General features: G+C 53.2%; 1 protein-coding gene across 3 annotated transcripts; it reads left to right on the forward strand.

The window, feature by feature from the left end:
- Window positions 1-646: 646 nt before the first annotated feature.
- On the forward strand, window positions 647-27,965 carry SUPT5H (SPT5 homolog, DSIF elongation factor subunit). Of its 3 annotated transcripts, none has more exons than XM_058529309.1 (30): window positions 647-734; window positions 992-1,066; window positions 7,064-7,229; window positions 9,919-9,984; window positions 10,534-10,545; window positions 11,032-11,101; window positions 11,215-11,283; window positions 11,389-11,454; window positions 11,747-11,777; window positions 12,225-12,293; window positions 16,098-16,349; window positions 17,536-17,625; window positions 17,737-17,807; window positions 19,374-19,479; window positions 19,706-19,799; window positions 19,890-20,026; window positions 20,478-20,633; window positions 20,734-20,880; window positions 21,736-21,882; window positions 21,968-22,093; window positions 23,302-23,386; window positions 23,691-23,810; window positions 23,896-23,998; window positions 24,084-24,211; window positions 24,306-24,411; window positions 24,866-25,024; window positions 25,130-25,298; window positions 25,415-25,618; window positions 27,378-27,473; window positions 27,544-27,965. In XM_058529309.1, exons 2-30 carry the CDS (start codon window positions 992-994, stop codon window positions 27,685-27,687), a joined length of 3,264 nt encoding a protein of 1,087 aa, XP_058385292.1. In that variant the 5' UTR covers window positions 647-734; the 3' UTR covers window positions 27,688-27,965. The 3 variants fall into 3 exon arrangements, with proteins under 3 accessions (XP_058385292.1, XP_058385294.1, XP_058385293.1); XM_058529310.1 differs by having other exon boundaries at window positions 664-727; XM_058529311.1 differs by lacking the exon at window positions 10,534-10,545.
- The last annotated feature ends 4 nt before the right edge of the window (window positions 27,966-27,969 follow it).

A 27,969-nucleotide genomic window follows, 5' to 3' on the forward strand; every position in this document is an offset into this window, starting at 1 on the left:
CTAGGTGCATATTAAATGTCTGTAAATTGAATCCAGGTGTCTCACTGCTTATGCGAGAAATTTTAGCAGTGTGTTGTAAAAGCTTCTGATTTTTTTTTTCCTTCATCAGGTTAATTTTTCATCTCTCTTCCTCTTGCCTCGTCCTCTTTGGCACCTCTCTGACAAATAATTACTAATACATAAATCCACATTTAAATCAACTTAGACTGTAAAGGAAAACAAGGGCTTTGGGGTCACCCAGACTTGGAGAGGAGTCATGGGTCTGCCGCTTTCCAGTTTATTTTTCAGAGGTTCGGTTTCCTCGGTTGCAGCATGGGGGTACTTCCCTCCTAGGAATGCTTTAGAGGGTCCGTGAGATAAAGTCTGATTGGTTTGCTAATTTATTATTATTATTATTTGCTAATTCCCTGCCTGCTCACGGCTTGGCACATGGCGTTAGTGATCTGGACTAAACTCAAGCACGAATTCCTGGCTGGAAAAGGCCGGGTGCGAGCGGGGAATAACGCTGCGCGCGTTGACCCTCTCAAGATGTCGGCTCCACGCCCTGCATTAAGACAGCTCTGCCACTCTCAAGATGGCGTCCTGGAAGTGCGTCGCCGGGGTCGAGTCCCGGAAATCTCGCGTTAGGCGAGGCCAAGGGGTAGGTTCTCGCGAGAGGGCACGTCAGTCCCAACTAGGCGTCGTGTGAACAGCAGCTGCTGCCGAGGGCGGAGGTGGTGCCGGAGCGGTGAGGGGTGGGTCGCACGCCGTGGTGGCAGGCCTGGGGGTGGCCGGGGGCCGGGGAGGCGTAGAAGCCAGATTCGGGGACTCGGGAGGTGTAGCAGGTGGCGTAGGGGGCCCCGTTTCGCGTTCACAGTTGACGGAACGAGGCTGCCGGAAGTGCGCTGAGGGGTTTTTCTTCTCCCCGGGACCCGGCGGGGAAACTGAGGCTCGGGGTGGGGCTCGGGACTGGGGGACGCGCTGAGGCCGCCGTCTTTTCCCGCAAGAGCAGATGTCGGACAGCGAGGACAGCAACTTCTCCGAGGAGGAGGACAGCGAGCGCAGCAGTGACGGCGAGGAGGCCGAGGTCTGTGGCTGGCACGCCGGAGGAGGCCCTGCGCCCGGGGACAGCACCGGGGCAGAAAGGCCCCGGGGGCAGCTCGGAGGGGCTCCGAACGAGCTCTGGCCTCTGGGAGCTTCCAGGTTGTCGGGGGCGAGAAAGTAGGGAAACCCAAGTCAAGCAGAGGCACAGGTGCTGGAGGCCAGGGATGCTCCGGGACGTGGGATGACAGGCGGTGTGTTTAAAGGGCCGGACGTATAGTAAGTGCTCACTCTTAGTTTTTATATTCAGGAACGCTCAGTCCTTCTAGGAATGTATTTTTAGCGCCTACTATGTGCTAGGCACAATTCTGGGCCCTTGGGCTATTCCAGTAAACAAAACAGTTGAAAAATCTCTGCCCTCGTGCATGTAAATAAACATAGCTGATGAGTAAGTCATTCGGTAAGCTGGCAGTTACTATGGAGGAGAGGGGAGAAGAGGAATAGGGAGGCCTGCCTACACTTTAAATAGCGTGATCAGAGCGAGTCTGGGCGGCCATGTTTGAAAAAAAGATCATTGGAGGTGAGGGAGGGAGCCATGGCCTATGGAAGAAGGGTGTCCCAGTCGGGGGACCAGCAGGTGTAAAGTTGGGAGCATGTCTGCAGGGTTCAGGCGGTAACAAGGGGTCCAGTTTGGCTGGATCAAAGTGAGTGCAACAGAGAAGTAACTGGAGACGGAGCATATGTTGAGGGGCACGGTGTGGAATTGGTCTTTGACTGAGTGAGACGCATTCGTGAGAAGGTGTTGAGCAAAGAAGGGATGTGATCTAATGTTTTGAAAGGCTCTCTGTGGCTTTGGGTCTGTTGAATGTCACTGTTTCAGGAACCAAATAACAAACGTGTCCTGGGGCATATCTGGTTTCCCATATTCTTTTGTTAACTATTAATATCTTTTATTTATTTCTGACTTGTTTGTTGAGCGAATAAATGTTCGCGCATCTACTGCGGTCTTCCAGATACTTCCTAGGTGTTGGAGAGAATGGAGCAAGGCAAATCTTTGCTTTCATGGAGTTTACATTTGGTAGACAGCAGTTACAAACCAATAAAGAGAGGACACGATGATTATAGATGTCTTCTTTGATCTCCATAAACATGTTTTTGTGTGTGTGAGGAAGATCAGCCCTGAGCTAACATCTGATGCCAATCCTCCTCTTTTTGCTGAGGAAGACTGGCCCTGGGCTACCATCTGTGCCCATCCTCCTCTACGTTATATGGGACGCCGCCACAGCATGGCCTGAGGAGCCGTGTGTCGGTGCACGCCCAGGATCCGAACCCTCACCCTCAGGCTGCCGAAGTGGAGCGCACACACCGAACCGCCGGGCCACCGGACCAGCCCCTGAACATATTTTTTAAGTTAGTTGCCAACACTTGTAAGGGCAATTTCGTGTAAAAAATCAAGAATCCCTGCTTTTCTGGGAAAATGGGAGGAGCCAGCAACCTGAGACCCAGGATTGTTCTACACAGCAGCTCTTTGCTCAAAAAGTGGCAGCCCTCTTTAGAACTGGGAATTTTCTCCATTTCCCAGGATATATCAATGGCCATTTCTCATCATGCCTGCCTAGTGGCAGATTTAAGAAAAGGAAAGATTTAGGGGCCGGCCCTGTGGCGTAGCAGTTAAGTGCGCGCACTCTGCTGCTGGCGGCCCGGGGTTCGGATCCCAGGCGCACACCGACACACGGCTTGTCAGCTGTGGTGGCATCCCACATAAAGTGAAGGAAGATGGGCACGGATGTTAGCCCAGGGCCAGTCTTCCTCAGCAAACAGAGGAGGATTGGCATGGATGTTAGCTCAGGGCTGATCTTCCTCACAAAAAAAAAAAAAAAAAAAGAAAACGAAAGAGTTCACATACCTGTGTCCTGGGAAACATCAGGTAGACGGCGAGTGCTGTGGGTTTCTCCTGAGCTGCCGCACTTATTTAGGTTGCCTGCTTGCCCTCTGTGGGCATTTGATTGTCAATCCTTGTTGTGCCCTTTGGGGCGTTCTCAGCTTCCAGTGAAGAGTTGGAGGAATTGGGGTGTTGTGGCGGGGAGTGGGGGGAAGTGGGAGGATGCCAGGAAGGGCCTTTGCTCTGAGCTGTAGCGCTGGGTCCTTGGTTTCTGACTCATGGCTTCAAGACACTGCTTGTGGTTAAAGCCTGGTGGTAATGAGACCAGGATCCCCGGTTCCTTTTCCTGGCTGGGGCAATCTGGTTCGCACTGTGTAAGTCTCACTTCCCCAACACCACACCAGGCTCTTGACTTACCTGCTAGCTCATCTGCTGTCAGCGTGTGAGGCAGAGGGGCAGTGTGAGGCCTGCCCTCACTGCCAGAGATAGAACTGGATGGTCTTTTCAGACAGCCTCCTTGAAGGACCGGGTCCTGTGGTAGACAGACAGGGATGACAAATTATGAGCCACTGTTGGGGGAATCGGCTGACTCACCATTCTCAGCCCCAGTAACTTGCTCACTCATTCATTCAACAAGTATTTTTGAGTTCCTGTCGTGTTGGGTTCACAGCCTCCCTCATGGAGCTCTCTGTCCTGGGGTGGAGGTGGTTTTATAAATAGATGGTTCCTTCAGGGGCTGCTGAGAATGGATGATGTAAGAGCGCGTTCAAATCCTGAGATAACAGAGAGATAGTAGTGGGAGCTCTGTCCTCAGGGAGTGAGGAGCCAGATTTGGAAAGAAGGCTTTGCTGGGACTGAGCCAGGGGGATGATGACAAGGTTTCTAGAAATCAGGCTGCGGTCCACTTGTAGTTGTTAAAATGTGGGACATGGTGAGCGACTCAGCATTATGTATTAAACAAATATTTCTTTTTTTTTTTTGATTTTTATTTTTTGAGGAAGATTGGCCCTGTGGTAACATGTGTTGCCAACCTTCCTCCTTTTTTCGTTTTTTCTTCTCCCCAAAGCCCCAGTAGATAGTTGTATGTCACAGTTATATGTCCCTCTAGTTGCTCTGTGTGGGATGTCGCCTCAGCATGGCTTGATCTAGGTCAGTGCTGAGGATCTGAAGCAGCGAACCCTGGGCCACTGAAGCAGAGCACGCGAACTTAACCGCTATGCCACCGGGCTGGCCCCCATATATTTCTTTCTTCTTCTTTTTTTTTTTTTTTGTGAGGGAGATCAGCCCTGAGCTAACATCCATGCTAATCCTCCTCTTTTTGCTGAGGAAGACTGGCTCTGAGCTAATGTCTATTGCCAATCCTCCTCCTTTTTTTCTTCCCCAAAGCCCCAGTAGATAGTTGTATGTCATAGTTGCACATCCTTCTAGTTGCTGTATGTGGGACGTGGCCCCAGCATGGCTGGAGAAGCGGTGCGTCGGTGCACGCCCGGGGTCCGAACCTGGGCCGCCAGTAGCGGAGTGCGCGCACTTAACCGCTAAGCCACCGGGCTGGCCCACCCCATATATTTCTTTTTTTTTTTCTTTTTAAATTTTATTTATTTATTTTCCCCCAAAGCCCCAGTAGATAGTTGCATGTCGCAGTTGCACATCCTTCTACTTGCTGTACGTGGGATGCGGCCTCAGCATGGCCGGAGAAGCGGTGGTTGGTGCGCACCCAGGATCCGAACCCGGACTGCCAGCAGCGGAGCGCGCGCACTTAACCACTAAGCCACGGGGCCGGCCCCCATATATTTCTTAAGTTGTCTTCTGTTACTAGCCCTGGGCTGGGTGATGTTGGGTACCCAGCAGTGCCTGAGATAGCCTGGACCCTGCTCTCAGGGAGCGCATAGTAGTCACGCACTGTAGTCACGGCTGTGATGGAAGAAGCCCAGAGGGTTTGTGAGCCCAGAGGATGTGCCAACTTTGCCTAGGGAGGAGAGGGCAGGCGTGACCTCCTGGAAGAGGGGCTATTTTGATTAAGGTATGAGTGAGAGGCAGAGGAAAATGGCTTTTTATACAGAGGACCAGTATGGATGATGGACGGCGCTGAGAGAGCGTGGTACAAGTGGTTCAGTGTGGCTGGGACTTAGCATTTGGGAGGAGGAGCCCTAAGGGGCAGGATGAGAGGGAGCACAGTGTGCAGAGTGTGTGCTTCAAGTCCAGGTTCCTAGGGAGCTGGTTCTTTGCCTGAGGGCAGTGGGGAGTCGTGGTTGTTTTAAGCAGGGGATCAGATTCATGTTTTAGATCCGAGTTTCCGAAGACTATAGGGTGCATTCCAGCTGGGGGGTGATGAGAGGTGCTTTTAGGTGGAGTAAAGACAAGTCTTTAAGCCACATCACATCATTTAGTGAGAAAGTTCTTTTCTTTTCAGTTGCATGTCCTGTCTTTTGATTGGGTCACAGAGAAAGTTTCACTTTGGTGCTACAGTGTTTTGAACACCTTTCGGGAATTCACTAGTCTCTGTTTATCAGGGAGAACAGGCCTCAGGCTTAGAGCCTGGTGCAGGCAACAGTATCAAGCTGAGACTTAATAACATTGTTTTACTTTTATCTTTATAGTTACTTTCTATTTATAGCAAGCTAACCTTTAAAAAGTTTTTACTTCTGAAATATTTGAAAACATAGAAAAGTTTTGCTTTTAATTTCAGTAAAAATGTGAGTGAATTTAAAGAAAATATCAGATAGGGGCTGGCCCGGTGGCTTAGTGGTTAAGTTCGTGCACTCTGCTTTGGCAGCCTGGGGTTCACAGGTTCGGATCCTGGACACAGACCTACACACCGCTTATCAAGTCATGCTGTGGCAGGCATCCCACATATAAAGTGGAGGAAGATGGGCACGAATGTTAGCCCAGGGCCAGTCCTCCTCAGCAAAAAGAGGAGGATTGGCAACAGATGTTAGCTCAGGGCTAATCTTCCTCACCAAAAAAAAAAAAAAAAAAGAAAGAAAGAAAGAAAGAAAAAAGAACATAGATAAACGGGTTGTACTGGTGTACATGGACATGGCAAGAAGTCATGAAGTTAATGAGGAAAAGATTGAATTTGGGGACCAGTGTTATGTATGGATCACTTCTTTTTGTGACTAGTATGGGGGATTAGAGACCAAGAGACCAGAAAGGAGGCTGGAGCCAGGATGCAGGGTGTGCAGCGCAATGTTCTGGCCTGGGCTGGGGCTGTGGGGATGGGGAAGAAGGGACAGATTGGAGAGATGATGTTGAAAAAGCTGGAAGCTCAAGAATTTGGTGCCTGATGGGAGCTAGAGGAGGCCAGCAGAGGTCTAGGGGAAGACCCTGGGGTCAGTTTGGGACATGGTGGGTGTGATGTGCTCGGAGGACATCTGGGGGAGGCATTGAGGAGGCTGCTGGCACGTGGAGGTGTCCAGTTCTGGAAAAAAGTGAGGGACTGGAGACCGATGGGGTGTCATCTACAGAGACAGGAACTGAGGTCGTGGGAGGTAAAAGGGCTCAGGGAGAGAGTACATGGGGGGAGAAGCAAAGTGGGCCCTCAGCTGAGCCCCGGGGATTGAAGTGAACGTTTGAGGGGTGAGCAGGGTAAGAGGAGCCTCCAGACGAGCAGCCAGAGAGGTTGGAGAAAAATCAGGAGAGCGTGATGTGACAGATGCCAGGGGAAGAGCATTTTCATAGGGAGGGAGTGGCCAGCAGTGTGAGATGTCCTCGAGGTAAGGACCAAAGAATGTCTGTGGAGTTAGCAACAAGAGGTGGTCAGTGACTTTGGTGAGCGATGTGGACTGGAAACGGAGGTGTCTGCCACCACAGCCTGGGGAGTCAATGGGACGGCCTGGGGAGTTGTCGAGTGGAGAGAGATGAGGGCTAAGGACCGAACCTCATGGAGCTATGACGTCTAAAGGCCAGGTGGAGGCTACCAAGGAGGTCTGGTGAGGCTGGAGCCCGGGTCAGCTCCCAGGTGTTGGTTGGGTAGATGGCAGTGCCGCCACTGAGACAGGACGGCTGCCAGAGAGGCCTGGCCAGAGTGGAAGGGCGTGTATGCAGAGCACAGGGGGCCGTGATTGGCCGGACAGAGTTGAGGTCAGATTTGGGGGTGAGGAGCATGGTATCTGAATTTTGGGGTACAGAACCCTGGTGCCCTAACCCTGTGTGACCCTGCAGGTAGAGGAGGAGCGGCGGAGCGCAGCAGGCAGCGAGAAGGAGGAAGAGCCCGAGGAAGAAGAAGAGGAGGAAGAGGAGGAGGAATATGATGAAGAGGAGGAGGAGGAAGATGACGACCGGCCCCCTAAGAAACCCCGCCATGGCGGCTTCATTCTCGATGAGGCTGGTATGTCCACAGGGCTGGCAAGCGCTGAGCAGAGGCTGGACTTCCACCTTCAGTTCCATTTCTTGAATGTACATTTTTAAAAAACGTTTTCTTTTGGTAATTGTCAAATACACACAATGAAGGATAGTATATGGTACCGCCACTTACCGTTACCGAGCGCCAACAGTTAATCACTTAGTACCAAACTTGTTTCGCTTATTCCTGCTCAGTCCCGCCCGCCACTGGATGATGTTGAAGCAAATCCCAAATACTTAATTTTACCCAAGAAACATTTCTTTATATATTCCTAAAAGATAGATCCTCTTAAAACACACAATTTCAATACCATTATCATCCTTTAGAAAACTGACAGTATTTGTGCTTGTCATGAAAAGCTCAGATTAAATGAGTTAATTCATGTAAAGAAAATTTTCTGAACAACTTTTGGCACCTAGGTTCTCAATAAATATTAGCTGCTATCATCGTCATCATCAAAATATCCGTTTTTTCCAGTGGCTGCGCAGTGTTCCATTCTATAATGTGTTTTATTTAACCAGTCTCTTGTTGGACATTAAAGTTGTCTGTATTTTTCAGTATTACACGCAGCACTGTTATGAACATCTTCACATGTATTTAGATGCACAGATGCAAGATATTATCTGGATCAGAGGTTCTTAACCTTTTTTGTGCTGTGCCCTTTTGCAGTCTGGTGAAGTCTATGGACCCCTTCTTAGAATCGTGTTCTGAAATGCATTAAAAAAATGCATAGGATTCCAAACAGAATGATTATATTGAAATACAGTATCTAAATGTTAAAAGAATGTTGTGATGTATGTGCTTCTCTATTAACACACTGAAATAACAAGATTTAGTGGAGGGCCTGGTAAGAATCTAATTTTGAAGTAACAATGAGTGTGAATGATATTCTGAAATCTCTGCAGCTGTAATGTGCTATGAAAATATCAGGTTTCACTGCTAACACTACTGTGGTTTGTTGCCATTGTTCATACTTGAGGTAAATGCTAAATCTCAATTAGAGATTAATGGAAATGAAGATGGAGTTTTTTCATCTAACACAGACCCTGCAGATTTTCTACATGGTATATCCTATAAGTCACATTGCTGGGCAAAGGGGATGCGTATGTTTTTAAAGCTTTTGTGATACCTGCGGCCAAATATCAGCCCCCTTAAAAGGTCACACTGTTGATACTCCCACCAGCCATACGAGCGCGTGCTTGTGTCCCACACCCGTGGAGAGGAGGGTGACTTGTAACACCATCCTCCATTTTCTTGGGACGCTCTTATCCGAGGGGAAGTCAGGGAGCAGAGGGGCAGGAGATGCTCTGGTTGTTCCTGGTTCTCAGAGAGCTTTGGCCCTTTTCTCAGGGGCTGAGGAGGGGGCAGTCTTTGCATAGAGAAAAAGTCTTAGGTAGCACATGGGCGCAGATCAAGAGAATGGCTAACACGCCGTCTGACAAAGATGCAGGCCGTTAGGGACACCATGTGTTGGTGGTGGGAGTGTGGTTGGGCTCTGCCTGTGGGAAGGCTACCTGGCAGTGCCCAGTAACACGTAGGGACCCTGTGATCCAGCAGTTCCTTTTTAGGAATTTACCCTACAGTTAAACTCACACAGGTGCATAAAGACGTGAGAACAAAGACACTACGGTCCTGTTTGCAGTTGCAAATGTTTGGTGACCTAAGTGTCCACTGATGATAAGGGGCTGGTAAAAGGAATTATGGGGCAGCTAGTCAGATAGCATATGAGACGTGCTGCTATGGAAGAGCTCCAAGCTGGTAGCGTTGCTTAGAAGAAGAACACAGTACAGAACAGTGTGTTAAAAAGTTGTGCGGGGGAAAACGGTGGTGAGGGGTTGATATGCATTTTTTAGGTATGCCTTGATTATCTCTAGACAGAAAGCTGGTCACCGAGTTGCCTCTGGGAAAGGGGCCTGGGATACTGGGGGTTAGAAATGAGAGGGAGACGTACCGTACACATACACCCTCTGTACACTTTGGATTTTCTCATCATATGCGGGTGTCACTGTTTGAGTTTTTAGTGTAATATACGATACGTACAAAAGAGTATACGTAACCTAGTGAAGAGGTTAAGTGATGGACCCTGGAGCCAGGCTGCCTCTCAGGTACCTGCTGAGAGTCTTCGAGCAAGTTGGGTGACCTCTCTGGGCCTCAGAGCCCTCACTGTAAAATGGGAACAATAGTGTACCTCCCTCAGGACTGCCAGGGAGATTCAGTGAGGAATTTATGGCAAGTACTCAGAACAGGGCAGGGCGCCCAGTGCACTCTCAGTAAGTGTGACCCACTGTAGATGAATGAAATAAGAGAATAATAGTAAGACCAGCAACACACCATGAACCCCGTCTTTAAAAACTATATACCAGTCTTCCGTTGATAGTTGGGAGGGAACTCTCCTGCTTGCTTACTTTGATCTTTTTTGAAATGGATCTGTGGGTGGGGTAGGGGGGCTGATTTAGAGCCAGCTGGGGCTGCACTGGAGACCTGACCCTGCTGCTTGGAGCAGCCCTTGGGTTCAGAGCCTCATCTCGCCTCAGCTGTCCGAGCCTCAGTGTCCTGATCTGTGAAGTGGAGGTTTGTAGTGCCCCTCTCCCAGAGGAGATGTTTTCCGGGAACTGTTGTCATGAGGTCACCTTTGCCCCTGCTGCCCCCTGACCACTTGGCCTTCCCATTTCAGATGTGGATGATGAGTATGAGGATGAAGACCAGTGGGAGGACGGAGCTGAGGACATCCTAGAGAAAGGTGTGTGGGGCCCCCGCCTCTGCAAGACCACTAGAGGGCGTGGCCGAGAGGGTCTGGAGAGCCCATCCCCCACTCCCCCACCCCCTGCACCACCCCCACCCCCACCCCCCTCACCTCGCTTCTTTCTGTCGTTGCCAGAGAGACCAGCTCTGCACCGTTTTCCTTTTAGGCCCATGAGTTGGGGGGTGGGGGCCATGGGGTGGTGGGTGTTGTGGGGAGAGGACTCTGGGATCCCAGGGCCCCAGTGAATCCCTTCTGGGGGTTGTAGGGTGGGCGAGCTCTGTCCCAAGAAACCCCCCACTTCCTGGGCCAGTGCCCCCCACCCCCTGTTATTTTCCGTTCTGTGCACCTCATACATTTCGGCTTCTCCCCCAACCACCTGGTGCCTGGCCTTTACTTTTGATTTTCAACCTTCCTGTGTCCCTCCCTTCCCCTTGCCCCTACCCATTGGTTGATTTCGCTGCTATAATTTGGCTCATACTTTGTCTGCCCTCGCCCACCACCACCACTACCACCACCACCACCACCACCTCCTCTTCCTCCAAGTAGAAGAGATTGAAGGTAAGAATCTGAAAAGTGTGATTCCCCAACCCTCTTCCCATATCCTAACATCTCCTCCTTCCTGCCCATGGCACCCTCCCTCACCCCCAACCCCTGTCCAGCCCGGGGGCTCTGACTCAAGTAGGGTCCAGAGTCAGGGGGTTCTGAGGCCAGATCTCCAGCAGTTGTCGGCCTGGGAAAGTGCGTATGTGTTTATGTGTGCGTGTGAGCGTTGTGGGTGGCAGGGATGCAGAGATGGGTGGGGTGGGATGGAGATCAGGGCATGCTTAGACAGTGGCTGTGAGATGGGGGACAGCTGGATGTCCCCAAATGCTGGGTCCTGTCCCCCAGTCTTTTTCATGAGCAGCAGATACTGAGCAGGGCAGAGTAGGAGGGTGAGGGCTGGGGTTTCCTCAGTGAGGTGTCTCCTGCCCCAGGGCCCGCCTCTTTCTCCAGGCCCCTGCTCTTCACCTCCCTTACTCACACCATCTGCCCATTTTTCTGTAGCCTCCAACATTGATAATGTTGTCCTGGATGAAGACCGTTCTGGGGCTCGCCGCCTACAAAACCTCTGGAGGTACGCAGGGAGGGAAAGGTGGTGAGACTGGCTCCCATGGGGAGATCTGGGGCCGAGGCAGCCACCCTCTCCTCAACCTTCGATTCATGTTTGCTTTCCCCCTCACACTCCAGGGACCAGCGAGAAGAAGAACTGGGCGAGTACTACATGAAGAAATATGCCAAGTCATCTGTGGGAGAGACGTAAGGGCAGGGGATGGGCGGGTGGGGGGCCAGGAGCAGGTGGTCCCTTTGCGGGGAGGGTCAGGGGTCTCACCCCCTCCTTCCCGTCTGCCCGTCTCTCTCCAGGGTGTATGGAGGATCTGATGAGCTCTCGGATGACATCACCCAGCAGCAGCTGCTCCCAGGAGTCAAGTAAGGGGGGTGGGACAGGAGGGCTGAGGTGAGAATCTTGTACTGGGGTGATGTGCCCACATGGGTCATCCCTGAAATAAATCAGGACTCAGAGTCACACAGGCAGAGTTGTGGATGAGAGTGGGGAGGGGCAAGTTGGCGCTTTTCTCTCTCTTCCCTCCTCCTTATGGATGGAAGGATGGAGAAGGGGGAGGGTGTGGAGGGAGAGGAAGAAGGATGGGTGTGCTGATTCGGATGTTTCGTGATGAAGAGACAGTTTCACTAACAGGCTTCATTTTTCTCTCCTGTCTAGGGATCCCAATCTGTGGACTGTCAAATGTAAGGTGTGTGATCTGGCCTCATGGCCTGGGGGAGGCAGGGGAATGAGGAAGGCTGCCTTATGGGGGAGAACTGTCCATCTGTCTGTCCTGGGTCTCCTTGGCCTATCAGTCTCTTGTCTTTCTGTCTCTGCCCCTTCATCCTTCTCTCCCCACCCCCTTCCTCCCTCTCCTCCCCCTCGCTTACTTGCTATCTCTTGCCTTTGTCTTTCTTGCTCTTGCTCTCTGTCTCCCTTGTTCCTCTTTCTCTTCTACCTTATCTTTCTTATCTGATGACTCTGTCTTGCAGCTGTCTCCTGCCCCCTTTTCTGTGTCCTGCTCTCCCTCTCATCATCTCTCTCCTGCCCCCTTTTCTGTGTCCTGCTCTCCCTCTGATCATCTCTCTCCTGCCCCCTTTTCTGTGTCCTGCCCTCCCTCTCATCATCTCTCTGAAGTCTGCCTCTCTTCTTCCAGATTGGGGAAGAGCGAGCCACAGCCATTTCCTTGATGCGCAAGTTCATTGCCTACCAGTTCACGGACACGGTAAGTTGGGTAGGCAGGCAGCTTGGGGATGAGAGACAGGGCAGGGCCCAGAGGGAGGGCCAGTATAGGTTCAAGGGCATCAGGTGCCCCTTGCGCTGAGCGGTACTGCCTGTTAAGTGAGCTGCTTCAGGTCCCTGGATTAAAGCGTTCTTCTGCACCTGACAGAGGCATCGTCTGCGTTCTCTCTTCATTTCTGGCAGGCCCTGTAGCCCTCTGAAGGCAGGCTTCTAGGTTCCTGAGCCTTTTCTACCTGAGAGTGAGTTCTGCCTGTCCACTAGCCCTGTTGGGCATCTGTCACCTTCTTTCTGTTTGGAAGGGAGTCCTAGGATGGGGCAGTGTGGCCATGTGGGTCAGGGGACAGGCCTGTCTGGAGGAGCGTTCCTTCCTTCTCTCTTTCACGCGGTCATCAGACATCCACTGAGGCCCTCCATGGGCTGATCCCTGCACAGGGAGATGGTGAGGATACAGTGGTGACCGTGCCTGCCCTTCAGGGCTTACTCACAGTACACAGAACATGAAGTAATGCCACCTGCATGCAAGGCACAAAGGCTACAGTGAGGGCACAGCTCTTTCTTTAGATTGCCAGGTTTGAATCCAGCCCCTGCCACTTCCTAGCTGTGTGACCTTGATCAAGCCACTTCCCCTCTCTGGGCCCCTTTCTTGCCCCTCAGCATCACTAGGATTAAATAGTTTTGGACATGTCCACCTCTCGGCCAGGACTTGCCCTGTAGCTTATGTTCCATAAATATTGTCAGAGGTGTAATTGTCAATTTTACAACCAGGACAAACCCTATGAAGGGTGTCCTCAGAATTCATGAAACACGGAGCTACTAATAACTGCGTGCTGGCTGGTGACTCACTTCATGTAATTCCTGTTAGGCTGAGTCCATTGCTTTTACCTGCCGAAGCAGCGGAGGTGTGTCAGTGGGACCGTGTGGACAGTTGCAGGATTTGCAAATCGTGATTTTAATGTGCTTAAACCTCAGCCTTGTGTCCTGGGCAAAATTCTAGTGACTGACCCCCTCTGATTATTGTTTTTGTTTTTATGACCAAAGTAATACATGGATATTGTAAAAGCCCAAATCTCACCATACCCGAGTCCCATCTTTCAGAAGTAATTACTATTGGTTTATGTGTCTTTCCAGATCATCTTCTCTGCATGTTGAAAAATGTTTTTTTTTTTAAAAAAATCAAGATAGTATTATACATGTATCATTCTGCGGCGAGCCTTTTGTTAACACTGTACTCATCTTTCCATGCCCAGTAAATATAAGGCGGTTTCCTTTTTTTTTTTTTTTTTGGTGAGGAAGATCAGCCCTGAGGTAACATCCATGCCAATCCTCCTCTTTTTGCTGAGGAAGACTGGCCCTGGGCTAACATCTGTGCCCATTTTCCTCCACTTTATATGGGATGCCGCCACAGCATGGCCCGACAAGTGGTGCATCGGTGTGCGCCCAGCATCTGAACCCAGGCCACTGGCAGCAGGGTGCGTGCACTTAACTGCTATGCCACAGGGCCAGCCCCAGGTTGTTTCTATTTTTTACTATCACAACCAATGCTGAAACAAACTACTGGCTTTTTTAAAAATTGAGCTATAATTCACATGCTGTAAAATTCATGCTCATGTGTTTGATCCTTTTTGTATGTTCCTGGATTCAGTGTTCTATTTTATTAAGATTTTTGCATCTGTATTCACAAGGCATACTGGTCTGTAGTTTTCTCTCCTATGATGTCTTTGTCTGGTTTTGGTATCAGGGTAATACTGGATTCGTAAGATTAGCTGAGAAGTGTTCTCTCCTCATTTTTGGAAGACTTTGTAAAGGATTGGTGTTAATTATTTAAATTATTTGGTAGGATGTTCATCAGTGAAGCCATCTAGTCGTGGGGTTTTTGTGTGTGTGTGGAGGTTTTTTGATTACTAATTCAATATCTTTACTTCTTGTAGGTCTAGTCAGATTTTTTATTTATTTCTCTCCTTCTGCTTGCTTGGAGATTAGTTTCTTCTTTCTTTTCTAGTTTCTATAATTTTATTTATTTATTTATTTTTCTCCCCCAAAGCCCCAGTAGATAGTTGTATGTCATAGCTGCACATCCTTCTAGTTGCTGTATGTGGGACGCGGCCTCAGCATGGCCCGAGAAGCATTGTGTCGGTGCGCGTCTGGGATCCGAACCCGGGCCGCCAGCAGCGGAGCGTGTGCACTTAACCGCTAAGCCACGGGGCGGGCGCCTCTTTTCTAGTTTCTTAAGGTAGAAGGTTAGGTCATTGATTTGAGATTTTTTGGTGAGGAAGACTGGCCCTGAGCTAACATCTGTGCCAGTCTTCCTCTATTTTGTATGTGAGATGCCACCACAGCATGACTTGGTGAGCAGTGGGTAGGTCAACACCCGGGATTTGAACCTGCGAACCCTGGGTGGCCGAAGCAGAGCATGTAAACTTAACCACTATGACACCGGGCCAGCCCTGAGATTTTTTTTTTCTTTTTTTAAGTTGGTGCTTACAGCTATAAATTTACCTCTAAGCACGGCTTTCTCTGCATCCCGTAAGTTTTAGTATGTTGTGTTTTGTTTTCATTCATCTCAAAATATTTTCTAATTTCCTTTATGATTTCTTCTTTGACCCAGTGGTTACGTAGGAGTGTGTTTCCACATATTTGTGAACTTTGTAAATTTCCTTTTGTTACTGATTTCTAATTTCATTCCATGTGGCTGGAGAATATACTGTAAATAATTTTGGTCCTTTTACATTTATTGAGACTTGTTTTGTGGCCGAACGTATGGTTTATTCTGGAGAGTATTCAGTGTGCCCTTGAGAAGAACACACATTCTGCTGTTGTGGGACAGAGTGTTCTATCTGTCGGTGTCTGTCGGTGTCATTGGCTTATAGGGTTGCTCAGGTGTTCTGTTTCCTTGTTGATCTTCTGTCTAGTTTTTCTATCCACTATTGAAAGTGGGGTATTGTAGTCTCTGATTATTATTGGTGAGTTGTCCATTTCTCCCTTCATTTCTCTTAGTTTTTGCTTCACATATTTTGAGGCTCTTTTGTTAGGTTCATATGTATTTATAATTCTCATATGTTGATGTATTGACCCTTTTATCATTATAAAATGTCCTTCTTTGTCTCTAGTAACAACCTTTGTCTTTTTTTTTAATTCTTTATTTTTTTATTATTATTATTATTATTTTTTGTGTGTCTGTGAGGAAGATCAGCCCTGAGCTAATATCCATGCCAATCCTCCTCTTTTTGCTGAGGAAGACTGGCCCTGGGCTAACATCTGTGCCCATCTTCCTCCACTTTATGTGTGATGCCGCCACAGCATGGCCTGACAAGCGGTGTGCCGGTGCACGCCCGGGATCTGAACCCAGACCGCCAGCAGCGGAGCGCGCGCACTCAACCGCTGCGCCACGGGGCCAGCCCACAGCTTTTGTCTTAAAGTCTCTCTGTCTGCTCTTAGTCTAGCCACTCCAGCTCTTTTTGGTTCTACTTGCTGTTTACACCTCACGTATGTTGAGGATCTTTCTGTGTCACTACGTGTAGGTTCATCTCCTTGTGGTAACTGCTAAATTGTATTTCATGGTATGGTTAAGCCATAAGGTAACAAATCCGTCTTTTAGGGAATTGTTTAATCTCCTATCTTGTTTGTCTGCTATAACGACTAACCCTGCAGTGAACATCCTTGTGTCCGTGTCATTGTGCCAGCGTGTTTCTGTGGGATAATTTCCTGGAAGAGAGACTGCTGAGGTGGTGATCGTACTGTTACTACCAGCTGTGTCTCACTGTCTCCTTCCACCGGCTCGGCCCTCCAGCCCCTGCAGATTAAGTCAGTAGTGGCCCCGGAGCACGTGAAGGGTTACATCTACGTGGAGGCCTACAAGCAGACCCACGTGAAGCAGGCCATCGAGGGCGTGGGCAACCTGCGGCTTGGCTACTGGAACCAGCAGATGGTGCCCATCAAGGAGATGACGGATGTGCTCAAAGTGGTGAAGGAGGTGGCCAACCTGAAACCAAAATCCTGGGTCCGCCTCAAGCGGGGCATCTATAAGGACGACATTGCTCAGGTGCCTGGGGCCGGGCGGGGGGCGGCTGAGGAGGCGGGGCTCTCCTTCACACTTCAGCTCCTCTGTTCTGTCCTCCGCTCCTCTCCTTTGTCCTGCCCAGGCCCCTTCCTAGTGCAGAGAGCAGAACCCACTCAGATTAGGTGAAGCACAGCCCGGGTTTTGTTGTGAGCACACGGGAAATGGATGAGCATCTTCTGTGCGCGTTGAGGAGGTGAGGGAGTGAGCCATGTGGAGTTCTTGGGGAAGAGTGTTGTGGTGGAGGGAGTGGCACCTCAGGGAGGCCCATCCCTGGTTGGAGCAGAGTGAGTGAGGGGAGGGGTCAGGAGGTGAGCTCAGGGAGGCAGCAGGGCCTTGTGGCCCATCTTTGGGCTGGCTTTTCCTGGAGTAAGACGGGAGGGTTCTAAGGGACACAGTGTGACTTGGATTTTAATAGGATTACTCTGGTGGCTGTGTGGGGAACAGACTAGTGGTTCTCAAGGAGGAGGGATGTTGCCCCCAGAGGATATTTAGCAATGTATGGAGACGTTTTTGGTTGTTTCAGCTCGGGAGGGAGTTGATTCTAGCATCTAGTGGATAGAAGCCAGGGATGCTGCTAACATCCTACGAGGCAGAGGACAGCCCCCCACGACGAAGGATTACCTGGCTGAGAAACCCTGGAATAGACGGGATGGAGCCACAGGAGCAGGGAGACCAGCGAGGAGACTGCTGCCACAGTCTAGGTGGCAGGGGATGGTGGCACAGGACCAAGGCTGCAGTAGTAGAGGAGGCGGGAAGAGTCAGATGGTTGAAGGCAGAGCTGACAGAGATGATGTGCTCACAGACTGGATATGGGCGTAAGGGAAAGAAAGCAGTCAGGAGTGACTCCCAGGCTGTGTGCCTGAGCAGAGGGGAGAATGGAGTGGGAGAAGACGGTGTGGAGCAGGTTTGGGGGAATCAGGAGTTTAGTTGTGGTTGTGCTGGTTCGAGGGACCTTTTAGACATCCACTTGGAGATGTCAAGCAGGCAGTGGATGTTCACTTTCAGGGCTGAGGGGAGACAGACTAGAGAGAGAATTTGGGGAGTTGCCAGCAGTCTGATTTCTTCCCCATCACCCTCTGTCCATTGCCCTTCCTGGCATCTCCTTGTTCTTCCTGTGTCTGGGGTCGGGGGTGGGGCCAGGCCCCTGCTGACCGTCTGTCCTCCTCAGGTGGATTATGTGGAGCCCAGCCAAAACACCATCTCCCTGAAGATGATCCCCCGCATTGACTACGACCGCATCAAGGCCCGCATGAGCTTGGTACCGTGGGGAGATGCTGCCAGGGGAGGGCGGGGGGCGATGCCTGAGCCCTGTTGGTGGCCTGGCCCTCCTCCCTCACCATTCCCACCCTTGCCCCTTGTGTCTCCACAGAAAGACTGGTTTGCCAAAAGGAAGAAGTTTAAGCGGCCTCCACAGAGGCTGTTTGATGCCGAGAAGATCAGGTGGGTGTCCTGGGGGCTGGCTGGGCTGGGTCCCCAGAGCTGTAATGCAGGATGTGCCTCTGTAGCTTCCCTCACAGGGACGGGCCTGACGGGTTTGGTTTGCCAGTGGTAGCTCGCAGTATAGCCTCAGCCAAGTTACTTAACATCCCTGTGCCTCAGTTTCCTCTGCTTATAAAGATTGATAGCAACCCCTGCCTCCTAGGATTGTAGTGAAAATTAAATGAAGTCATACGCATGTGTGCCCAGAATAGCACTTGGCACCGAGTGTGATTGGTGGTGTCACATATTGAAATGGGATTTATGGAAGCGTTAGGCTTTGTAAAGTCTATTTCCCTGATCTCCTGATGCCTGGGCACCTGAGATGGGGGGGTAGGGCCCTTTCCTCTCCAGATGTCTCCCTCGCCCTCTTCAGGCTGGATGGAGAATCGGAGCAGCCCAGAGATTCCCGCATTCCAGGGCTGGGGTGGGGGCTCCAGCAGGAGGGCAGGAGAGGAGGAGATGGAGAAACAAGAGCTTCCCGTGACTCTTGCCCTCTAGTCCTTTTCTGGAACCCGTTGTGAATCAGCCAGACAGTTTCTCATTCTGATAAAGGCTGGACTGTAGAATGCGCCTTTCCATCTGCACCCAAGGACCTGGCTGTTACTTCACATGCCTGAATTAGACCCATTACACCACTGGCCTCCACCCACTGGGGGACAGAGAGTAAACCAGGGTGACCCCTCCCTGCCCGGCAGTGGGCGAGGCCGACACAGTACCCTGACATGCCCCGCAGAGCATGCTCGTCCCTCTCCCAGATTCCCCCTGTGAGTGAGGAGACAATGGGTGAGCGGCAGGAGGAGGTCGACCTGCTCCTGCACACTTCTGTTGCGGAGCAGGAACTAAGGGACCCTCAGCCCACACGCAGGGCCAGTAGAGTTAAGGCACAGGCTTGGGAGTCCCAGCCAGTGTTTGAATCTTGCCTCTCAGACTCACTGGCTCGGCCACCTTGGCCACGTGGTGTGCCCTCTCTGACAGGCTCATTCCCTCACCTGGAAAATGAGGGCATGTGACTGATGTCACAGGCCTTGGGGAGGAGTCAGTGAGGTCGTGTGTGTCCAGGCCGGGCCCGGGCTGAGTGCTCCGTGAATATTAACCGTTATCACCATCCGGTACTGTCCGACTAGCGTTCATCGAGTGTGTGCAACGTGTAGGCATTGTTACTGGGGAAATCAGGGAAACAGCAGGGAATAAAAGGGGTTCAATCCCTGCCCCTGTGGAGCTGCTGTTCTGGTTAGGGAGATGGATCAAACAGTAGCTTGTCAGACGGTGCTATGTGCTGTGGAGAAAAGTAAAGCGGAGAAGGGGGCAGTGGAGTGTGGGGAGGCGGGGGCTGTGTGCCCTCCATCGATGCGGGGCCTTTGGGCTCTGTGAGAGGTAGCTCTGGCCAAGGTGGCATGTGTTGGGACGGGGTGGGTCAGTCATCCTGTGGTCCTCTTCCCCCTCTGCCAGCTGAGGAGACTGAGGTACAGCAAGATTCTCTTCCTAACCTCCCCTTCCAATCTCTCTACCCACGCCCCAAAATCCCAGGTCCCTGGGGGGCGATGTTGCCTCTGATGGTGACTTCCTCATCTTCGAGGGGAACCGTTACAGCCGAAAGGGCTTTCTGTTCAAGAGCTTTGCCATGTCTGCTGTGGTGAGGATCCCAGAGGGGCTCATGCTGATGGCGGTGGGGAGCGGGGAGGCCAAGGCTTTTCTCCCTCTTCAGTCCAGCCCCAGAGCAGTGGGTCATCTGGGTCCTGGGTAATCCTCAAGTCAGAGGCGTCCCTAGGGGAATAATTCTCACTGTCTCTAGCCCACTCAGCTGGGCTGTGACACTGACCTGTGTCCACTTCGTCTTGCCCGTGTCCCTCGGGGCTCAGATCACAGAGGGTGTGAAGCCCACACTCTCTGAGCTGGAGAAGTTTGAGGACCAGCCGGAGGGCATCGACCTGGAGGTGGTGACTGAGAGCACAGGTATTTGGTCCCCGTCTGTAACCCCCACCACAGGGGAGGGGGTGGCCCGTGGCGGGCAGCCCTAAGTCAGCCCTGCATCTGTCCCCCCAGGGAAGGAGCGGGAGCACAACTTCCAACCTGGGGACAACGTGGAGGTGTGTGAGGGCGAGCTCATCAACCTGCAGGGCAAGATCCTCAGCGTGGACGGCAACAAGATCACCATCATGCCCAAGCACGAGGACCTCAAGGTGGGCCCCCTGCTGCCCGGACACGGGTATTGGGTTGAAGGCGTGATGTAACCATGGGGTGACCTGAGGTGGCTGCCGGCTTTTAGTTTGCTCAGAGAGGCGTGTGTGTGTGTGTGTGTCTGTGTGTCTCTCTGCGGGCTGGCCGGGCTAGCATGGTGAGACTTTCTCTGGGTGGGTCTGAGGAGGTGTCTAGTCTGGTGTCGTATGTTGGGGAGACGGGCTGTCTCTGTATGGGGTAAAGGGTCGTCCAGGCTGACATCCTGTGTCTGAGATGTCTGTCTCTGGGGCAGCGGAGGGTTGTCCAGGTGGGTGGACTGTGGTTGGGTGGGGTGAGCCTGGAGTGAGTTTTGGCCAGTGTCTTTTCCCAGAACACGAGTGGATTCTGAAGACAGACAGGTGGGTTGTGGTGGCCTCCCCTCACTTGCTTGTTGTCCCCACACCCAATCCCCAGGACATGCTGGAGTTCCCAGCCCAGGAACTTCGGAAGTACTTCAAGATGGGGGACCATGTGAAGGTGATTGCTGGCCGATTCGAGGGCGACACAGGCCTCATCGTGCGGGTGGAGGAGAACTTCGTCATCCTCTTCTCTGACCTCACCATGCATGAAGTAGGTGGTAGGAGGGTTGGAGGAGGCAGATACGCTAAGAGGAGGTCCAGGCACGTGAGCCACTGGGTCCCTGCTTCACCCCTTTCCCATCTCTTGGCAGCTGAAGGTGCTCCCCCGGGACCTGCAGCTCTGCTCGGAGACGGCATCAGGTGTGGATGTCGGGGGCCAGCACGAATGGGGGGAGCTGGTGCAGCTGGACCCCCAGACCGTGGGCGTCATCGTGCGGCTGGAGCGGGAGACCTTCCAGGTGTGTGTGTGGCACTCACTGGCGAGGCTCACTTTTAGGGGCTTCCTCTCCCGCAAGCTTCTCATTCTGGGAGTTGCAGAGCCTTGTGGCTGAGAACCCAGGTTGCTCTGGGTTATAGACCTGGCGCTGTCCCCCATGGCTGTCCATGTGATATTGGGCAAGTGGCTAGTCCTTTACCCTCTCTGTGCCTCTCTTACCCTCTCTTGGTTGCACACCCTGTGAGCTGGAGCAGATGGCAGCATCCACTTCATTAGTTGTGACTGGCTCCCTGAGATCAGGTGTGCACCCCGGCGTTTGGTGCTTGCTCAAGCATGGATGCTGCAGGTGCCCTCCTCCCCTTCCACCCTTCCCCATGGAGGTGGGAGCCACAGAGCATAGTGCTTAGGACCCTGGACTCTGGATTCACATCTTGGCTCTGTTGCTTCCACGCTCTGTGACCCTGGGCTGGTGACATGCCCTCTCTGGGCCTGAGATACCCCACTGTAAGATGGGAATCAACAGCATCCATCTGAGAGGGAAGTTTTGAGGCTGCAGTGAAATCTTATATGTGAAGCATTTAGCATGGGGCCTGGCACAGAGTGATGGGTAAACATTAACTGTTACGTTAATATCCACCCTCTGCCCACCTCTCAGGTGCTCAACTGGGGTGGAGTCTCCTCCCAGAGGGTATTTTGGGATGACTGGGAACATTTCTGGTTGACCAGTGCCTAGAGCTAGGTGGGCTCTGACCTTGCCTGCCCCAGAGCCCAGGGGTCTAGACGTCTCCCTCAGGGAAGGACCATCCCACTTAGGGAAGCTCTGCTCCATGTCCCCCCTTCCCACTCCCACCCCCTCAGCATCCACCTCCCTCCGTAGGTGCTGAATATGTACGGGAAGGTGGTGACCGTCAGGCACCAGGCTGTGACCCGGAAGAAGGACAACCGCTTTGCCGTGGCCCTGGACTCGGAACAGAACAACATCCATGTGAAAGACATCGTCAAGGTCATCGACGGCCCCCACTCAGTGAGTACGAGCTCCTGCCCATCTGTTGCGTCTGAAAGAGTGGGGGTGGGGCGTGGCCACGAGTGACTGTCCTTTCCCCATCCAGGGCCGGGAGGGCGAGATTCGCCATCTCTTCCGCAGCTTCGCCTTCCTGCATTGCAAGAAACTGGTGGAGAACGGGGGCATGTTTGTCTGCAAGACCCGCCACCTGGTGCTGGCAGGGGGCTCGAAGGTGAGGCGGGCATGGCGCACCTTGTCTGTCGGGTACCTGGCTTGGCTCTCTCGCCTTCCCTGACCCCAGGAGTGACAAGAACAGGCTTGTGGAAGATTAGGAGGGCAAGTGTCAGTGTCAGGTCCTTGGCAAAGTGTGAAAAAGAGATTTATTGGGATTCTGAATTGTTGACCAAGTCATTCATTCATTCGGTTTTATTGAGCCCGTTAGGTGCCAGACAGTGGAGATGCAGCAGAGACAAGAGAAAAGTCTCTGCCCTCCTAGAGCTGCTACTCCAGAGATAAATACATACATACACAGCACAACGTGAGGTGATGGCAGGCACTCTGAAGAGAAATAAAACAGGATAAGGAGACAGAGAATGATGGAGCTGCTGCTTCAGATAGAGGAGTTTGTTTTATTTTTTTTGTGAGGAAGATCAGCCCTGAGCTAACATCCATGCTAATCCTCCTCTTTTTGCTGAGGAAGACCAGCTCTGAGCTAACATCTACTGCCAATCCTCCTCCTTTTTTGTTCCCCAAAGCCCCAGTAGATAGTTGTATGTCATAGTTGCACGTCCTTCTAGTTGCCGTATGTGGGACGCGGCCTCAGCGTGGCCGGAGAAGTGGTGTGTCGGTGCGTGCCCGGGATCCGAACCCGGGCCACCAGTAGCGGAGCGCACGCGCTTAACTGCTAAGCCACGGGGCCGGTCCCCAGATAGAGGAGTTTAAAGAAAGGCCTCTTTGAGGAAGCGGCATTTGAGCAGAGACTGGAATGAAGGGACAGAGAGCTACGTGAATATCTCAAAAGGACAGCAAGTGCAAAGGCCCTGAGGTGGGACTTGTAGAAAAGTTGTACAGAACCAGGTCTCAGAAAGGCAGTCAGGCCTGGGATCCGGGTCGCTGGGACCTGGAGGTGGTTTCCTCAGGGCCCTGCAGGTGGGATGATGAACGCCTGTGGCTTGCAGTTTTTGTGTCACTAAGGGTTTAAATTCCTGACTACCACACTTCAGTGCCACTCCTTGGCCAGGGGAGGCCCAGGCCTCTTGGTTGACAGCCCCACAGTGGCATAGGACTGGCAGTTGCTCCAAGGGGAAATTGAGGCATTGTCACCAGAAGGAGGGAGGGATGGCTGCTGGGCAGGTTCAAGCAGGAACTCTTCCCAAATGGAGGAGGCAGTGTGGCGCGGGGCCTGGGAGCCTGTCAGTTCACTTCTTGCCCCTCCCCTAGCCGCGAGATGTGACCAACTTCACCGTGGGTGGCTTTGCCCCCATGAGCCCCCGGATCAGCAGCCCGATGCACCCCAGCGCTGGAGGTGAGGGGGAGTGGGGTTGGGGATGTGTCTGGGGGACGAGGGAGGCAGGTTGTCAGCCCACACTCACTGAGCGCCTGCTCTGGGCTGGCTCGGCCATGATGGGGCTCACAGCCCACGGGAAACCAGACCCCACCCCCCAGGGACAGCCCAGCGTGGTCAGGGCTGTGATGGGAAAGCCCAGAGGAGGCTCATAACCCAATGGGGGATGGGGGAGTCAAGCAGGTTGAAGGTGCCCTGGCTCTGGGCACGGCATGTGATAGGAGGGCATGGCCCTGGGGACCAGTGACATTCTCCTCCCTCCCAGGTCAGCGCGGCGGCTTTGGCAGCCCAGGTGGTGGCAGTGGCGGCATGAGCAGGGGCCGGGGGCGGAGAGACAACGAGCTCATCGGCCAGACTGTGCGCATCTCCCAGGGGCCCTACAAAGGTGACCTGCGGGGCCGTGTGGAGGCCTGGGGAGGGCCCTGGTGAAGGAGAGCCCCCTCCGGCCTGACCTCCCGCCTCGCCACCAGGCTACATTGGTGTGGTGAAGGATGCCACGGAGTCCACGGCCCGCGTGGAGCTGCACTCCACCTGCCAGACCATCTCTGTGGACCGTCAGCGGCTTACCACGGTGTACGGGCTGGGCCAGGGCAGGGCCAGGAGGGGGCTGTTGGGCAGTGAGAGGGCCCTACTCACCCTCCTGGTTCTGTGTCCACAGGGGCTCACGGCGCCCGGGGGGCATGACCTCTACCTATGGGCGGACGCCTATGTATGGCTCCCAGACGCCCATGTACGGCTCTGGCTCCCGCACACCCATGTACGGGTCTCAGACACCTCTCCAGGATGGTGAGCGCTCCCCAGGGGACAGGGATGGAGGGCAACATTGGGGGAACTGGAGACAGGACAGAACTGACAGACTCAAGCCTCTCTCCCATTCTAGGCAGCCGCACCCCGCATTACGGCTCGCAGACGCCCCTGCATGACGGCAGCCGCACTCCTGCCCAGAGTGGGGCCTGGGACCCCAACAACCCTAACACGCCGTCACGGTGAGGGCCAGAAGCTTGGTGAGGGCCAGGGTTCCCTGAGCCACTGGGTTTGTGTGCCTGTGTGTGAGGGGTGATGCTGCGTGTCTGGGGAGTGGAGGGGTCTGCGTGGCCCACCCTGAGTCTCTGCTTGCAGCCCCAGGCTGGTCACGTGAAGGAGTAGGCATGGCTGGGGGCAAAATAATCTCTCCAGTCTGGACCACAGTAGTATGCTGTGGTTAAAGCCTGGGTTTGGAGACAGATTGGGTGACCTTGGTCATGTGACTGTGTGACCTTGGGTAGGCAACCTCATCTCTGCTTCCCAGTACCGTCAGCCGTTAAATGAGGTCTCCATACAGGGCTGTTCCTGAGGATGGAGTTGCCTGGGTTCTGCCTTGTGTACAGTGCTGTTCTGGAAGCATGTGCAATATTGTTGTGATCCCCAAGGTTATTCTCAACAGACTGCTCTCCCCAACAGGGCTGAGGAAGAATATGAGTATGCCTTCGACGACGAGCCCACCCCATCCCCACAGGCCTATGGGGGCACCCCCAATCCCCAGACACCTGGCTACCCAGATCCCTCGTCCCCACAGGTCAACCCACAGTACAACCCGCAGACGCCAGGGACGCCAGCCATGTGAGTCCACTGGGGCTAGCCCTAATCAACCCCTGCCCGCTGCCACCACCTCCGTCTCTTTCCTGCGTCCCCAACAAATGCCCCCTTCTCTCCTCGTCTCTGCAGGTACAACACAGACCAGTTCTCCCCCTATGCCGCCCCCTCCCCCCAAGGCTCCTACCAGCCCAGCCCCAGCCCCCAGAGCTACCACCAGGTGGCGCCAAGCCCAGCGGGCTACCAGAACACCCACTCTCCAGCCAGCTACCACCCCACGCCCTCGCCTATGGCCTATCAGGTACTGGTCAGCCTGCATGCCCCCGAGGGTGGTGGGGTAGGCTGGGCTGTGGGCCTAGAAGAAGAACCAGGCCAGATGACCTATTCCCAATGACACCTTCCCCCTTGCCCCTACAGGCCAGCCCCAGCCCGAGCCCTGTTGGCTACAGTCCGATGACACCCGGGGCCCCCTCCCCTGGGGGCTACAACCCGCACACACCCGGCTCAGGCATTGAGCAGAACTCCAGCGACTGGGTAACCACTGACATCCAGGTGAAGGTGCGGGACACCTACCTGGACACGCAGGTGGTGGGGCAGACAGGCGTCATCCGCAGTGTCACGGTAAGCGGGGCCCGGCCTGGTGGGTGGTCGGGCGTCCTCTCTTTTGGGGCCCCCAATCTGTGCTTGCTGGGTTTTTTTCTTCTAACTGTCTCACCACATCTTCCAGTACCCGTTTACAGCTGGAAAACCTGGAAAGGTTGGGCATGCAGGCTCCACAAGGTGGGATTCCTGCCTGTTGTGCTCACGGCTGCAGCCCCAGCAGCTTGGAGCAGTGACCAGCACCCAGGAGCGTGGTTCCTTTTGGACATACACCTCTGAGATCAGAAACATGAACTGGGTGCTCCCCTGTGCCGGGCTACAGCTTAGCACCGGCACCCACCCTGGGCTCTCCCTGCTCCAGCACTGCTGGCTTCTCCAGTCTTCATCGTCACTGAGTTCCCTCCAGCCGCAGGGCCTTTGCTCGTCACTTTCCTGTGTCTAGAGATCTCTTGCTTCCATTCTTTGTCTACTTCACTCCTCCTAATCCAGGGAAGCACCTAGGCTCTCTCAGGTCTGTCTCTTATGGGTCTGTGTGATGCTTTTTCTTGTTATCTACCTGCAGCCTAAAAGCTTAATGTTTACCCTGGTGTGATTCTTTGATTGCCAGGCCTATATTTCATTTCGAAGTAGCCCCAGTTCCTAGATGAGGGACTAGCACCTTGTTGGTCCTCTGGTAAATATTAATTAAATTAATTAAACAACCACCAGAAACCAAGACAGCTCTAGGCCCTGCCCTCACAGATCTCACATTCCAGTGGGAGAGACAGACATGTTGCAAGACAGCGACAGCCCGAGTGGCCAGAGCTGGGATGCGGGAAGCCCAGAGGGCAAGGGGAGCTCTGTGAACCTAGAGGAGGCACCTTACCCAACTTTGGAGGGGAGCAGGGAGGGCTTCCTGGAGAAGGAGACATCTGTGCCGAGACCCGAAGAATGAATTAGGAGTAAGCCAAGAGAAATGGCTGGGGAAGGGCTTAAGTGTGTTTCAGAAAGAGGAGTTGTGCAAAGGCCTGGAGGTGAGGGAAAGCCTGGGACATTTAGGGAGTGAAGTATGTTCATTGTGGCTAGAACATAAAGAGCCAGGAGGAAGGTGAGTGCTGAGGCCAAAGAAGTGGCCGGGCCAGGTCACATGCCAGCCTGGGGAACTCGGACCGTGTCCTGAAGGGACTGGGGGTCATAGAGGAATCTAAGCAGGGGAGTAGTGGATCAGATCTATGGTTTGGGATTCATTCATTATGTTGCCCTATCAAGGATGGATTATGGGTGCTGAGACTGGGGGCTGGGAGCCCAGGGGGAAGTCAGGCTGCATACAGGGCCATGGGGAAGAGAAGAGGGGGGAGGTAGGAGAGACCCTCACAAGGCTGAATGGACAGGCCTTGGAGCTGGAGTTTGTCGGTGAAGGAGTTGACCAAGACAAGGTCCAGAGCTCTGGCTGGGGCCTGGGGACCGTGGGGCCACCCCTGAGACGGAGGCCCAGGAGAAAGAGCAAGTGTGGGGAAGGAGCTGAGGCCAGTTTGGGACACAGAGCCCAGTGCCTGAGAAGCAGTCTCCCTTTTGGCCTAAATTGCTTCATTCGGGTGCTTTCTTTGCTTATCTGGTCATCCCGCCCCCACACACCACTGACTCCAGGCCTTGGAACCAGGCCTAGCCTTGCCTTTCCCGCCCCTGTGTCACCTTGGGAAGGTGACTTCTCCGGATGAGCCCTGAGCCCGTGTCCCCTGAGTTTGGACATGAGTCCTGTGTGGGGAGCAGGCCAGGCTCACCAGGTTGTCCTCACTCCCAGGGAGGCATGTGCTCCGTGTACCTGAAGGACAGCGAGAAGGTGGTGAGCATCTCCAGTGAGCACCTGGAGCCCATCACCCCCACCAAGAACAACAAGGTAAGGGGAGGCAGGGGGTGTGGGGGCACTGGGCTGCTGATGTGGACCCTGACCCCGTGCCCCCCACCAGGTGAAGGTGATCCTGGGCGAGGACCGGGAAGCCACAGGTGTCCTGCTGAGCATCGATGGCGAGGATGGCATCGTCCGCATGGACCTTGACGAGCAGCTCAAGATCCTCAACCTCCGCTTCCTGGGGAAGCTCCTGGAGGCCTGAGGCAGGCAGGTCACGTGGACTTGGGCAGACATCTGACAGATGGAGAGTGTCCCTCCTTCCTTCCCTGGCCTTTGGCTCTGACTCAGCATCTGGGGCCTGGCGTAGGGCTAGCCTGATTGTTCAGGATTTCTTTTATTTTCCTTTCTGGGTTCCTGTCTCCCTCCCTGATGTTCATGGGGATGAGAGTAGAGTCTGGGGAAGGGTCCCCACCTTGTACCCCCCCTTCCCCAGCTTGCTTTTGTGTTATAGTCTTTCAATAAAAAGCTGTTTGGTCAAAAGTCC

The sequence above is a fragment of the Diceros bicornis genome, chromosome 34 (assembly GCF_020826845.1).
Source record: "Diceros bicornis minor isolate mBicDic1 chromosome 34, mDicBic1.mat.cur, whole genome shotgun sequence".
NCBI classification, from domain to species: domain Eukaryota; kingdom Metazoa; phylum Chordata; class Mammalia; order Perissodactyla; family Rhinocerotidae; genus Diceros; species Diceros bicornis.

Bases quoted from the DNA above. Each gene is read 5' to 3' on its own strand.
- SUPT5H (XM_058529309.1), top strand. From the start codon at position 992: ATGTCGGACAGCGAGGACAGCAACTTCTCCGAGGAGGAGGACAGCGAG. The intron at 7,230-9,918 runs GTATGTCCACAG...TTCCCATTTCAG, and splicing joins CTTCATTCTCGATGAGGCTG to ATGTGGATGATGAGTATGAG. The intron at 24,412-24,865 runs GTGAGGGCCAGA...TCTCCCCAACAG, and splicing joins AACCCTAACACGCCGTCACG to GGCTGAGGAAGAATATGAGT.